General features: G+C 47.7%; 1 protein-coding gene and 1 long non-coding RNA gene across 3 annotated transcripts in view; one reads left to right on the plus strand and one right to left on the minus strand.

Moving 5' to 3' along the window:
• Window positions 1-12,572, minus strand: part of ANTXR2 (ANTXR cell adhesion molecule 2) — a 76,833-nt gene extending 64,261 nt beyond the window's left edge. The window contains exons 1-7 of one of the 2 annotated variants that reach the window (XM_005485676.4): window positions 12,155-12,572; window positions 11,557-11,628; window positions 9,619-9,690; window positions 3,925-4,006; window positions 2,940-3,047; window positions 2,777-2,845; window positions 1,861-1,941 (exon numbers count right to left, since the gene is read on the minus strand). In XM_005485676.4, the coding sequence (XP_005485733.3) occupies window positions 1,861-1,941; window positions 2,777-2,845; window positions 2,940-3,047; window positions 3,925-4,006; window positions 9,619-9,690; window positions 11,557-11,628; window positions 12,155-12,279 (609 nt within the window). In that variant the 5' untranslated portion in view covers window positions 12,280-12,572. Of the gene's footprint in view, window positions 1-1,860; window positions 1,942-2,776; window positions 2,846-2,939; window positions 3,048-3,924; window positions 4,007-9,618; window positions 9,691-11,556; window positions 11,629-11,862; window positions 11,993-12,154 lie in introns of those variants that run through there. The other variant, XM_074541967.1, reaches the window with a different exon arrangement.
• Window positions 1-13,949, plus strand: part of LOC106629335 (uncharacterized) — a 65,289-nt gene that overhangs the window by 37,741 nt on the left and 13,599 nt on the right. Inside the window, exons 9-20 of the long non-coding RNA XR_012580556.1 lie at window positions 886-1,053; window positions 1,282-1,484; window positions 1,583-1,738; window positions 2,293-2,675; window positions 3,863-4,023; window positions 5,620-5,763; window positions 7,147-7,352; window positions 8,768-8,933; window positions 10,048-10,414; window positions 10,684-11,320; window positions 11,608-11,702; window positions 12,660-12,991. This is a non-coding gene — a long non-coding RNA (uncharacterized LOC106629335). The remainder of the gene's footprint in view (window positions 1-885; window positions 1,054-1,281; window positions 1,485-1,582; window positions 1,739-2,292; window positions 2,676-3,862; window positions 4,024-5,619; window positions 5,764-7,146; window positions 7,353-8,767; window positions 8,934-10,047; window positions 10,415-10,683; window positions 11,321-11,607; window positions 11,703-12,659; window positions 12,992-13,949) is intronic.

Genomic DNA, 13,949 nt, shown 5'->3' on the forward strand with positions numbered 1-13,949 from the left:
TGACTCTGTACTTTGAGCAATACTGCTGCATGTTTGTGACCTATCTCCTTTTCATCTGGTTCACAATTAGCTTTCCCCTTTAGATCAGTGTCTCTGAGTCTGTATTCTCTAGCTAACTTGAAAACTGAAATGAATTTATAACAGTGACTAAAAAGGAAAACTCTATTTCATGTTCAATTAGATCTACTTATCAGTGCTATAATGTTATGAGAATGAATTGCCACAATCACTCCACACCCCTGCAAAGAAAAGTATTAAATACAACATACCAAATATCCTATTAATACTGCCACTACACATGCACTACAAAAAAAGCCCCCACACACACACAAGATCCAAACCAACCAGAAACCCTACTATGGATGCTTCCATCCGTGCTCTGTGGGAAAAGCCGAGTGTTGACATGTCTGGTGGCCGGGCTGTAAATAAAGCCTGAGCCAACTCAGGAGCTCAGTCTGCAGAAGCAGACCGTGCATGTAAGCGGTTGAATAGTGTGCATCAGTTTGCTTTTCCTGTCACTGCTGTTACCTTGAAACAGTGTGCTGCCATTCTGTATGTTTGGTCCTGTTCTACAGCTGAGATATGCCAAAATCTGGGATTTTTACAGCCGGGCTTTTTCCAAGTATCAGAAGCAGCTGGACTGAGGCTTGTGCAAACACCATCAGGCATATCTTATCAGAAAAGCCTCCCTCCCTGCTGACACAGAAGTGAAGGTGCTTTAAAGTTCTGGGAGGTTTGGATGCAGCAGGCTGGCACTGCTGCTAGCCAGAGACTGCCCAAAACCACCTTGGGTAATGGGACACCATACAGCTTACGTTAACCTTCCATGTGTGTGAGATTTTCAATACTAAAGGGAATACCACATGGCCTGCCCTGTCTTTTCAGGAGAACAACTGTCAATGCATCCAAAGATGGATTAATTTTCTAAAGAAAGTTCAAGGAAGATTCTGGAACTACATTTAAGTAACAAGGAAAATAAGTTGCTGCATTACAGCATTCACAAAAACCACACTGCTCAAAGGAAGTGATAAATTCGTGACTGTGTAGTATCCTGTGAGTAGCTTCCTCTTGTTATTTAAAAAAAGGAAAGGGAAGGGAAATGAATGACAGTGGGCTCTCTCAGAAAAAGGATTTCATTATTGCTTTTGACTTCTGCCAGTAAGCCTGTTTGCACTGCCTGTTTGTGCTGCCTACATGCAGCAGCAGCACTGTTAACCCTGCATAAAAGATACAGCCTTCAGTCTAAAATGAGACAAATAAATTTTGTGTTCACAACCACAGGTGTCACACAGTTGAAACAGTGTCAAACCACTGATCACAACCAAAATGTTTCTCTTTGATCCCTTCCTGCAAATCATGGTAATCAGCTGAATGGCCTCATCTCACCGACAGGAGTTTCTCATGCCATGCTGAAAACTGGAACTGAGTCTTTCCACTTATTGGGATAACAAGGGGTTAAACTCATGGATTTAAAATGCTTCTCTGTAAGTAAAGGTTAATTCCTAAATTGCACTTATTCCCCAGATTTTAAGCGATTGTTTGTTCTCAAGTCTCCCAGAGTAACAGTCTCCATTTTTTCCAGACTAAACCCAAAGCAGTCATTTATCAGAGCATCCCCCAAACTTCGCACATGAACTCCCCTCTCCTTGTGAAGAGTCCTCAAATTCCACACGAGGTGTGAGCATGAATAACTGCAGGAGGCGCAAGCAGTGCTCATTTACAGAACTGCCTCTCTAAGGTAATGAGGAAGGAACTTCATCTACTGCAATTGCTGCTTTAGGAACCAGTTCTGCCTGGGAGTGGGACTGGAGAGTATGCTCTAATCTTGAGGAAAGGTAAAACTTATTGCCTGGTACTCACAGAATTGATTATCCCCTTAAGTGCTTGGAATCCTCCAGTGACAGGGAAGACTTGCTCTTTCACGTCAGCAATTCTTTCCAGCTTTGGAGAGAAAATGCATGCAAACACATGAATCATCTGGCAAACTAAATTCCTCACAGTGCTTTACACCCTTAAAATTTAAATGGATGTCTAAAAGCAACCCTCATCAATTCTGAGAAGAGAGGGAAACTTTAGAGCTCTCTCACAGCTAAGAGTTTTCTGAACTGTAGGACTTAGCACAGCTGACTGCAGCTAACAAAATGCTGGCTAGTCATTGTGGCAAGCATCACACTGAAGAAGCTTTTCAGGGCCTGCATCTTGGCAGTGATTTTGTACCTTTGTCCAGAACTACCTCCCCTGTTTGCTCTGCTTATTATTTCACTAAAAACCCTTTCTCTGCATCTTCTGCAGGAAGGAGCCTTTCGTGTACCTCTCCTTGAAGCCACTTTGACCGAACAGGAGTAGCTACAGTGTACACTGGGACACAGCAACTCTGGAACAGCTTCCCAGTGAAGGACATGAATCCCACCTTCTTTTCCTTATCCCAAGACTGTTACATATACACTGCTTGAATCTTGTCTACAGCTCCTTTGTTCATGTGATCAGTACCCTGACCTGGTTGCCATTCCAGTGAGAGGGGCTTGCCTGCACCCTCTCGTTGGCAGCTCCCAGCTAACAAGGGTATTTCCAACGGGTCTCCTTGGCAGTGAGCACAACACCCACACATTCTATTTATGTCTACGTACACATCCGAGTGTGCTTCCTGAGCCAGAGAAGACATTACGCTGCCTAATGTAAGTAAAATTAAATTTCTGTACTACTTAACATTAACTCTGTAAAACTCTGGGTTGAGGTACTGCCTAGGACTCTGTAATAGTTAGGGTCTTATTCTTACCTGTTCCTGTTCAAAATCCAGGACACCGACACAGTAAACTCTCGCTCCCAGCTCTCTGGATTTCCTTGCCTGTAGCATCATAGAACAGAGCAATAAGCATTTTTTTATTCAACAAGGCAGCACCCAAACTCTGCAGAGCATGACATTTCTGGCTCATGCTCACCTCCTTCTCTGCGTACAGGGGAATCTGTCCATCCAGCTTGCCATCAGTCAGCGCAATGATGATACTAGAGAACCTTGAGGCTCCTTGCTTCGCAATTTGCGCATTGGCCTGAAAACAACAAAATTAATTATCCACCTTAAAATTACATCCAAACCTTTAACCATGATGCATCTTCTAAGCATCTAATGCAACATCTCTCTCATGACAATCCTCTGCCTCCCTTGAACTCACTAACAGCAGGGAAACCCTCACTGGTCCTTTCCAGCCACCATTGAGCCCATCTCCAAAGCACTGGGGTCACTGACCCATCAACCCTTGCCAACACGCATTTCTATCAGGACAGATCTCTTCAAATCCACTGCCAGAATTTCCTTTGCTACCCCCCAGACTTCAAACACAGTCAGTAGGTTCCAAGAGACTAAAAAAATGGCTTAAAACATTTTTTTTTTTAATGTAGCAACAAAATTCCCTTTGCCCAGCTTTTCATTGCACACATCCTGGTTACAAACATGGTTCTACAGTCACAGGGGAACTGACTTGTCTGTAACAGTCAAAGCTTAGATGCTCACCTTCAGGGCCAGGGCTTTCATCAAAACTGCATTATTTGACCAAAGAAGAATATAAGTGGCTGGGAACTCTAATTAAGACAGCCCAAAATGAGGAGCATTTGTCTCTGGGTTGCTGCTGCACATGGCTGTTTACAGTGTCACTGGGATGCTGGCTGAGCTCTGAGATCCACCCCACAGACCCCTGCTCCCTGAGAAGGAGCGAGTCAGGCAAATTCCACACGGCAGATTGCTGTGATGGCCAGTCATCCTCTGCATTGGGTTTGCAGAGTGTCTGGGCAACCCTGGGACCACTCAGGAAACCAGACAGATTTGAGCATAACAGACTGATAAAACATAAATCTATTTATGTTACAGGTTGTTACCCAAAGAGTGAGAACAGAGGATGTGTTGATTGCAAGAAGATGAGTAAAACCTACCTGCTTTAGTCCTTCATGTATGTATGTCTCACCTGCTGGTGTCACCTCCTCCAGATCCTTTAGACCTTTCTTGATTTTCTCTCTGTGAACGAAAAAAAGGTAAGAGCCTGCTTGTGCGACCTGAAGTGTGAAAAGGGTGTAATTCATCAATTGAAAAAAGGTATTTGTCTTCAAGGAGAATTGAAATGAAAAGCTGTAAATTAGAGCCTTTAGCTAGGACCCCACGTGGAGGCAGACTGTGTTCATGACAGAAGTGGTGCTGTGGGAACAGGCATTTCAGACCTATCTAACACAATATGCTTCAGTGAGTCAAAAAGCTGGAATCAGGGAAAATGTCCAGGCAGAGCAGATATTGCAAAGAGGTGGCAAAGCCTCAGCATAGCCCAATGGAAATTCTGTTGCATTAGGTCTATTTTGCTACTTTAAACCAACTTTGCTTCTAATCACACTGCAGTCAAAGAAGAAATCCCCTAAAACAGTGGTTCTATTTCAGCAGAAATCTTCCAGACTGATATGTACAAATTTATCACATAGAACTGAACTTCAATAATTAAAGCCTTTGCCCTGAAGAAAATATCAATAGGCAAACACAGCATTTGCAAGATACTTTTTGTTCCCATGGGAAAAGAGCAAGATTGAGGACAGATTTAAATTTTGACGGTTACAACCTTTTCATCTGGCCTTTCATAAGACATCCCACACAGGTTCACAGCTCACTTAGATTTAACGGGAGAATGCATCTGCAAGATCCACCTGCAAGATGCTCACTAACTATGGGGCTGAAAGGGGAGAAGTTGACAGACTGCACCACAGGGATTATTTCCAGTGAAATCAGCTCAACTGGCAGGAACAAAGGCAAAGAGACTACTGAAAGAATCAAATCCAGAGGGTCTTCATTCTTCTGCAAACACAGTTTCAGCCAAGTCCATGAAAAGTCATGCTAGGGAAGGATGAGCAAAAACTAAGAAGGGGCAAAATTTGGGCCAGAATATATAGAACACTGTGACAAATCTAGGTGAGAAAGAGGAACCCAGCAGGGGTGAGGAGATGGAGGGAAAATACATTGCGGGATGCGTGAAAGCTTTCCTTAGGCCAGACCAAATGAGAAAGAATGCATATGCCACACTGCCTGAATGCCACCCACTCGTCATTTGTTCCACGGATGGGCTTCCTCTATGTTTAGCAGCTCTGTTCCAAAGTACAATCCATAGCTGGAATAAGCTCCCCGTCACAGGATCCACTGATACGATCACAGAGGGGAGGGAGTAGAAGAGATATGTGGCATTGAATGTATGGAAGGGAACAAGTTATGTAAGATAATACAATCTGTTTGATCCAAATATTTTACATTCAGCATCTATAGAAACAACTTGCAAGTGATTATGTACGAACGCAGATTATAAACCACAGAGTTGGTGCTTGCCAGAAATGAGTGGCAGCACATCACAGGCGTTAGTGCTCTGCTGCCAAGAAACAAGCAGCAACTCAAGTCCCAGTTTTCTGAAACAGATTTCATTTTGCAAAAATAGCTTTCGTACAATCAGTTCGGTTTTATTTATCTGCAATGTCTTGTGACCCGGTCGCGCAGCAATCTCTGGTGCTGCCAGGCCTCTGCCTACAAGGGGTTCCAGGAAAATCTTTGGCAGCATGAGCTCTTTTAGCTGTGTTTAATCAGGCACCATCTCTTGCCCTCAGGGCACAGCTGCACTAGACAGACCCAGCCAGATGTCAGCTAGCTCCCGGCTTTCTCCAAGCTGGTCAAGTGCAAGCGGGTGCTGGTCTGTATGTCAGAATGCCAGTGTGGATGCAGGATTTGGGGCCTCAGAACCAACAGAAGAGGTAGGCTCCATCAATCTAAACCCCACCCCTGGCTGGTTTGAAGGCCAGGCACGGGGGCTCGTGCCTGCCTGCACTGTGCTGATAATGAATGGGACTCAGCAGTCAACCAGCCACAGCAGCCAGGACCCCCATTCCTGCTCCTCAGTGCTCTCACCACTTCCCTTTCTCTAGTTTCTGTAAGGCTGCTTGGTGGCCACGGAAGTCCCCAGGGAAGTTCTGGTTGTATAACTCATCTGTACCATGACAGCAGAGCCCTCAGCCTGGGTGCCTGGACATCCCACGCCACAGCTCAGGAACACTAACAAAGGCTAAGGGCCACTGGCTTTGTGGGGCAAGTCAGAAAAGGAACGGAGGTGGAAGAGGCAAAACAAAGCCAGCAACTTGCAGCCTGTCTGTGTTTGGGCTGAATAAGTATAAATTTAATATCTTTTTACCCACTCAGCATATGTGCTGCAGCCCATTACTGTGTTTAAGCACAGGCACAACTAATTTTTAATAGCTACCCCGTCTGTTCTCTCTCTAAGCTGTGTAACTGCCTCAGACAGTTCCTCCAGCAGCAGCCAGGCACCACAGCTGCTAATATCCACGCTGATTCCAGAATGGGTGTTCTTAGCTCCTCTGAGTGGAGGACAGCACTCTGTATGTCTCTTCCATGTTGCATTCCACCTATTGAAGTGCTGGAATCTTGAATTATCTCAATGTGATGAGCATATGAGTGCTGGCAGGAGATGGTGGCTCTTACTGAGCATGTATTTCTGGTGAGAAATGAGGCTGTGTGCTGCAAGGCAACAGGCTCATCCCTAACAAAGGAGGGCAAACAAAACAGGTACTTGGGGTTTGCTGCTAAGAAGGATGTGCAGTAAACAGGAAAACACACACACGTGTCAGTGAAACCGAGAGGGGAAGTGTTCTTTGACAAAAAGAGGGATGGCTCCATCTCTGATGAGGCAAGCTGTTGTAGTGGTGCAAGAAAACCCTGCATGGAGCCTCCTCAGATGTATCATTTGGAAGAGGCTTATGCCTTCTAGCCTCTTAAATATTACAAAGGGCCGATTCACTTAAAATAATCAGTCTGCTTCAAACCTGAGGCCTCCTGCGTGGGCTCCAGATGAAAACCACATCAGTGGCCAGCTCTGCTGTACTTGATACACACACAGCAGAACACTCTCTGCAGATGAGTCTGCTCTGGCAAGCTGCCTTGGACCCACGCGCAGGGGCAGCTCACGTGACCGAGGCCCCAAATGCGTTCATGTCTTACACGTCCCTGTGAAACCAGGAGCAGTCAGCTGGACTAGGGACAAGGGATAGCTGGTCATGTAACCAGGTATTCAAGTGTCCTACTTTTTCCCCTTCACTAACACCATCTCTGTTTATCTCCAGCAGGAGTTTCACCCAGGCAGAGGCAGCAGGGCTCGTCCTGGCTGCTGGCACCGGTCAGGGCTGCCAAAGCCGGCTCACAGAAACCTGGACTGCTGCTGGCCAGGACAGCTGGCCAAAAGAGAACAAAGGCAACATCATGCCAGCTGTATGGTATTCCTGAAGGTATCCACCGTCCCAAACCATGTGCTTCCCGGCAGCCAGCCCTGAAGGTGAGTGCATCAATCTTTGTTTACCACTTCCTGCACAGTTTCCAGCTCAACTTCACAAATGTGTGCGTTTCGAATGGGCTTTAACCAGTGTGAGAAGGCTGTTCCACCTGGGTGCTGCTGTTATTCTATGGATTTATTATAGCATTGTGTGTACTGTGATTAACAATGAGTTCTCTTTACAGAGTTAGTCACAGCACTGCCCACACTCACAAAATATTAGGGAACTTGGGGGCTTTGGTGCTATGCTGTGGCTTTCTTTGTATCCACAGCTTTATTGTGCAGTAAACCCAGCAAGAATATTGTGCAAACAATCAGAAGCCTAAGGCTTTCCAAACAAAAATTTCTGTCCTACTTTGATCTAACTGCTGGGAAGAAATTGTGGTTTCCTGACATTTGGGAATTAGCAAGAAAGCCAGGGCAAAAACATGCCTGCAAGTCCAAAGTGCACGTAACAAACCAAGGCCATAATATCCCATAATAACCCTCACAAACACCGATCCCCAGAACTGTAGTGTGCTTAGTTAGCATCCTCATCTTCTGTTGGGAACAATGGGGGCCAGACAGTCTCAGCACTTTTCCTCTGCTGACTTCTTTAATATCTAAAAGGATAGCTGCTTCAATTGTATCTGTCTGTCCTCACCTGTGTACATATGGTCACAGTCACCAGTCTCCTCCTCCCTTCTCCTTGTCATTCCCCCTGAACAAGAATGGTGGCACTTTGTTTCCCCTGACACACACAAGAGCTTCGGCCAAGCCCCTCAAGGGAGCCCACTGGATCTGCAGAGGTTCCTCCTGTGATTTGCACAAGAAAAGCACAATTCTGTCCCTGGCTCCAAGCGTGCCAGCAATGAAAAAGGCGCTTGTGTCCTGGTGGCGGGCTTCCAGCACCCTGCCCAGCATTTCAAGTGGTCTGTGTGCTATCAGTGCTGCCTCTCAGGCCTGATAAGGAACAGGCCACTGACAGCCCACTGAAATGGAGAGAAAGGACCTCATTGACTTCAGCAGGCCTCAGAACAGGCTCAAGTGTCCTCTCCTGACCCCTCTCCAGCCATCTGGAAAAATGACTTATAAGCTTCTCTCTGCCCACAGAGAGCAGATCCAATATCCCAGTCCGGATGGGGGGAAGTGGCTGTTTTCATGTCAGGCCACTCTATAAATGCTAAAACAAGAGGGGCTCAGAACTGAGTTTTTAGACATCTCAGATATCAGCTACATTTCTGCCTGTTGCCAGCAGCAGGTCTTTTCAGGAGGTCTCATACTGTTGTTATGTATTGTTTAAAACAAACCCACAGCAGAGCTAACTAACTACACCACACCAACTACAGCTCCCTACTAACAGGAGCAGAAAGGATGGACCACCTTACTTCCACCCTGCCACACGTTTGTGGAGTGACTCCTAAATGGCTTATCCACAGGTTCAAAACCCAGAAGAGTGTGCACGGCGGCAGCTTCTGGACGAAAGGGAGAGAGCAGAGGTCATGTTGGTTTTGAGAAAGCTGAGAGGACACCAAAGGACTCTGACAGCAGTGCCACTGTCCTCTGCTGAGAGCGCTCGTTCCACACAACCATCTCCCAGTTTCTGTGAGTTCGGTAATTATTTTTACAATATTTTCTTCTCTGCCTGTTTCTCCTCCTTCTATTTCCCCCCACCCATCCTTAAGATATCCTAGCTGTAAATCCTCACTTGCTTTAGAAATCAGAGTGAGCAGCCTTGAATTCCATCCCCTGAAAGTTCAGGCACACGTGTACATCACTGCAGTGTCAGGAAGATCTCACACCCTTCAAGTGGCACCAACCCCACTGTCTAAAACAAGCCCTGAAGTTGAGATTAGGAAATACAAAACAAAATACCTACCTTATGGGAGAATATGAGAAACATTTTTTTACCATTTTATGCTTCTCCTAGACATGAAAAAATCCTGATAACCATTCTATGGAGGCTGCTTTACAAAAGCAAATGGAAGAATCATTCTCACGCTGTGCCAAGTGAGATGCAGAGTCACACAGAGATGAAAACATTAGTGCTAATTTTTCTGCAAAGCAGTGGCAGAAGTAACATCAAGGATTTGTTTCCCATCATTCCTCTCCTTCCTTTTTTATGAGGCTATCCAGGGATATGGCCACAAAATTAAATCAGCTCTGCAGGGTAGCTCCATGACTGGCCAGCACTTAGAGGTATCGGTCGTTGTTGTGTTCCTGTGACTGCTGCTCTGATTCAGTAAGGGCAGAGGCAGGAGGGGGAGAATTGAGAAAGCAGAGCACTGACCTGTCTCCAGTTAGCGGCATAATGACATGCGCCTGGGTGGAAAACACGATAAACGACAGCCTCATCTTGGGGCTGGGGAAAGGGAAAGAAGGCAAAAACACATTTCAGAGAAACACACAGATGCACAGCCTTTCATTCACTTGTTCAGGTCTCATCCATGTGAACTTTACCCTCCAGCCTCCTAGGAATACACTTTTGAACTACAAACCCAAAATGAGAGGAGCTGAAGCATTTTTGTCCATTACTCTCTCCCACATGACAAGTCTCTGCTGATGTGCCCACCCCACACACACCCTTTGGAATTGCCAGGGCCACTGGTATAACACCAAGGCAGGGACACCACTCAGTTCCCTCCTGCTCCCCTGGGTACTGACCAGACACATGTCCCATCTTTGAAACTGACCCTGCCAATTTACCCCTTTTTTTCAGGATGACACAATGCCAATTTCCAACTCCGCTTTTTATGTTTATCAAATCCTCCCGGTGCCCACTGACTGCCTTAGCCCTGAGAAAGAATGCAGGGCCTTCCAGAGTGAGACTGGGCTTGTTCCTACGACCAGAGAGCTGTGAGACTTGAAAACTTCTTCCCTAAAAGCATCCAGGGAAATGTCATGGTAAAAAGCAATGCTGTACAAACTGCTTTTATTAAGGAATTCAATCTCTTTTTTCTTCCATTTATTTTTAAGAAGGTCACCTGTCTCTGCACAAGGTTGCAGGGAATCATATCTAATTAGCAGTCGAAAGCACTTAGGAGTTGCCAGATGCTCTGGAGGCTCAAGACAGGAATTTTCCCAAGGTAAGCTGTAACATCTCTCCTGCATGATTTTACATTTTATTCATCACAGTTTGAATATATTCACTAACTTGGTAATTTACTGTACATGAGAATCACCATTAATTAATCAGGTTACAGTTAGTAAGGACTTAACACTTGAAAAGCTGAATGACCATATGTTTTCAGTCCACTGATGTCACTGATGCAGCTTAAAACTATTGACATCAAGGGAATGTAAGTACTTCTTTTTCTTTTTTTTTCTTCTTTTTTTTTTTTTGGTGTAATTCCAGACAAAACAACAAAACAACTTTCAAAAGTTTCTGTCGCCACCTGGACAGAATTTTTATAGAAGTTTACAGAAGATTTGCTTTTGACAAGATGACAATAAGCTATATTTACCTATAAAAGCTTAACTGGATCATCCTTTTCTTAGCAAGCCAAGATTACAACTGCACTCTGCACTGGGTTTTCCTCAGCAAAACCTACCACACCAGCTCTCCCTTTGTGTGTGGTGAGGGATTCGTTCAGTTTATTCTGGGTTTTGTGGTAAGGTTTTTTAAAGCAAAGCACTGCAATCCTCAGCTGTTTGTACAGAGCAGTCAGCCAGGATTTGCAGCAGCTATTTCAAGAGGAGCTGGGCTTGCCCGACAACACTGCTGACAGTAACAAAGTTGATTATATGTAAGTACAACAAAGGCGCTGTTACATGGCATGGGCTTCCTCTGCGTTTGAGCTTTAACATTGCTCCCTTCCTTTTGACCTGCACTATATATTAACGCATATGTTTACATGTGTTCAAGATTGTTTCTTTATACAGATCTCCAAACACAGAATTTGAGCAGTACTCCATCAGAAACTAGGCACATGGTATATTGAAAATCAAGTTTAACAAAAACTTCAAATCACATCTGAGAGTCATTTAAGAAAGTGAGTATTTAAAGGCACATATTGTCACCTTTTTGCTCAGTTCCAAGCACAAGAAAATAAAGTAAAAGTTTTCAATATTTTCGAGCACTCTGGGTCTTAGAAGCCAAACTTTTAATGTGTTTGAGGAACACATCCCCTGAGCTTGCAAAAACACGGGGACCAGGGGTAGGGGGGTGTTTAACACAGCCCAGAATTACTCCAGCACCACCTCGGCTGTCACAAGCAGCACCACGCACCTCACAAATCTTTCTGTCAGCTGATTTACAAAATCAAATATCTCTCGCCAGTTCGTCGCCACGCTCCCGGACCTACAAGGGAAAACCAGAGCACATCAGCGGCCTGATCCGGGCTGACATTTCGGAAGAAACTGACCATATTCGCGGTACCAGACATCTCACTGCTAAGTTCGTCGCTCGGGCCCCGCTCCCCCCTTGCCCTGAGGGCGCCCACGGCCGCCGAACTTCCCCACAAAAGCCCGGCCGCCGCGGCAGGGCAGATGCTGCCGCCGCTCGCTTCCCCAACGCCTCCGGCTGCAAACGCACCTCCGCTGGGGGAACTTCCAGGGGCCCCTCCGCACAGCCCCTCAGAGAGGTCCCGGCAGGATTCCCGAACTTCCCTCACAACGCCGTTCCCGCCGAGCCCCTCACGATGCTCTTCCCGCCGTTCTCCCTCACGGCTCCCCCCCCCCTCGCGCGCGCGGCCCCTCACAGCCGCCCCCCCTCCCCGCGCGCGCGGCCCCTCAGCCCCACGCAGCGCCCGAACAAAAGCGGCGGCGCCGCCGCCCCGATGGCGGCGATTCCTCCATCCCCGCCCGCGTCTCGCCTCGCCGCTTACTTGTCCAAGACGAAGTACATATCGAAGGCTCCGTGGCACGACGGCTCGCCCGCAGCCGGCGCGGCGCCGGCGGGCAGCGGCGGCAACAGCAGCGGCAGCAGCAGCAAGGGCACGGCCCCGGCCATGGAGGCTGCGGGGAGCGCAGGCGGGCGCTGCCGTCCTGCCGCTCGCCGGAGTGGCCGCCCCTCGCCGCCGCCACCGCGGCTCGCCCGGCCCGGCCCGGCCCTCCCTCCCCACAGCAGCGGCGGCGGCGGGCGGCTGGGGCGGGGGACAGGGCGGGCGGGCTCGCGCCGCCCCCACTCGCCCGGCCCCTGCGTCCCCCTTGCGTCCCGTCAGCCGCGTCACTCCGGTCCGCGGTGCTGCCGGCGTTGCACGTGTGCCAGGGAGTGAGCCCCAAATAAATTTAATGTCCTGGGGGTTGGGGATTGCACCAACACCTCAGAGTTGGGATTTTGAAACAAACAAAAAAAGCCCCGTCCTAACAGTGATCATGTGTCTCCCACAGGCTGCGGACGTGAATCAGACTGCAAAAAGGATCTTGCTTTTCACTCCGCAGGAGGAGATGGGGAAGTCGGAGTCATCCTGCTGGAGAGTTTTCCTCTCATCTCACTTCAGCCCCATTCCTGCTGTCTCTGGACGGCTTGCTGTAGCCACAGCACTCTGACCTGACACATCCGTGTCACGGTGCCTTCTCCACGCCAATCCCAACACCAAGCCAAACCTCCCTATGATGCAAGCTGGAAACTTTACCAAAGCCCGTGGACCAGCAGTGGATAATGTCAGCCAGAGATCTGGCTCACGGAGTTCTTAGTGCCTTTGAGCTAGCAAGGCCAAAGGGTAAGCAAGCAGTGTTTTACAGTCTCCGTGGATACACAAAACATGGGAGATTAAGGGCAGAGCAGCCTGGGCTTTGCCAGAGACCCAGCCAAAAGAAAGGCCGAGCAGAGGCTTGTGAGACAACAGAGGAAGCTTGGTGAGCTTGCCAAAACCAGCTGCACTCCAGCTTTCCAAGCTGCATGAGTCCACCCCAAGCCCCAGGAGCACTCGCCTTGCCTGGGAGTACGTGTCATGTTATCCAGATGTTGGGAATCTTGCTTCAAGCGCATGTGACCCCGTGTGTTTGGAACAAGCCTCCACTGCCAGTTCACTCTTTACTTGTTTCCAAGTGTGTGAATTCCTCTTTTAGCCTGTGGTTTCTGCTGAAGAAGCAGATAAATCATGGCTATTTTGCTGGAATGGCTGGATGAGAGGGAGATAGGCATGTAGGACTTACAGGGCAATGGCTCATGGCTGTTTGGCTTCATTCGCACAAAGGCTGCAGCCTCCTTTCCCAGTTCCCAGAACTTGTTTGCTGATGCCTGGCTCTCTCCCAACCCTCTTCCAGTGCCACAGTGTTGCACAGCCCATCAGGACAGGCATTCCTCCCTGTGTGCACACAAGCCCTCAGGAAAGCAGCCTCCTGAGCTGATATCTTCATGATATCTCAGGAACCAGATGGGGCATCAGCAGCTTGCCAATGCCAAAACAAGACATATTGTAGCAGCAGGAGGGGACCTTGGCTCTTGGCTGCACCAAGGGACCCAGGCCAGCTGCAGACCTCTGCCCCGACCCCATCTGGAGCAGGCACAGCTTGTTCTCACTCCCCATCCTGCTCTTCTGGAATCCAGTTCACTTGCACAAGGACCTCCTTTACACTGGCTCCTTGTGCCTGGAGGCTGGGACAGCAGGGAAACCAGGGGTCCAGGGAGAAACTGCCCTCAGTGATGGAAAACAGAACTCTTAAAAAAATACAGCT

This window comes from Zonotrichia albicollis, chromosome 5 (assembly GCF_047830755.1).
Source record: "Zonotrichia albicollis isolate bZonAlb1 chromosome 5, bZonAlb1.hap1, whole genome shotgun sequence".
NCBI lineage: Eukaryota > Metazoa > Chordata > Aves > Passeriformes > Passerellidae > Zonotrichia > Zonotrichia albicollis.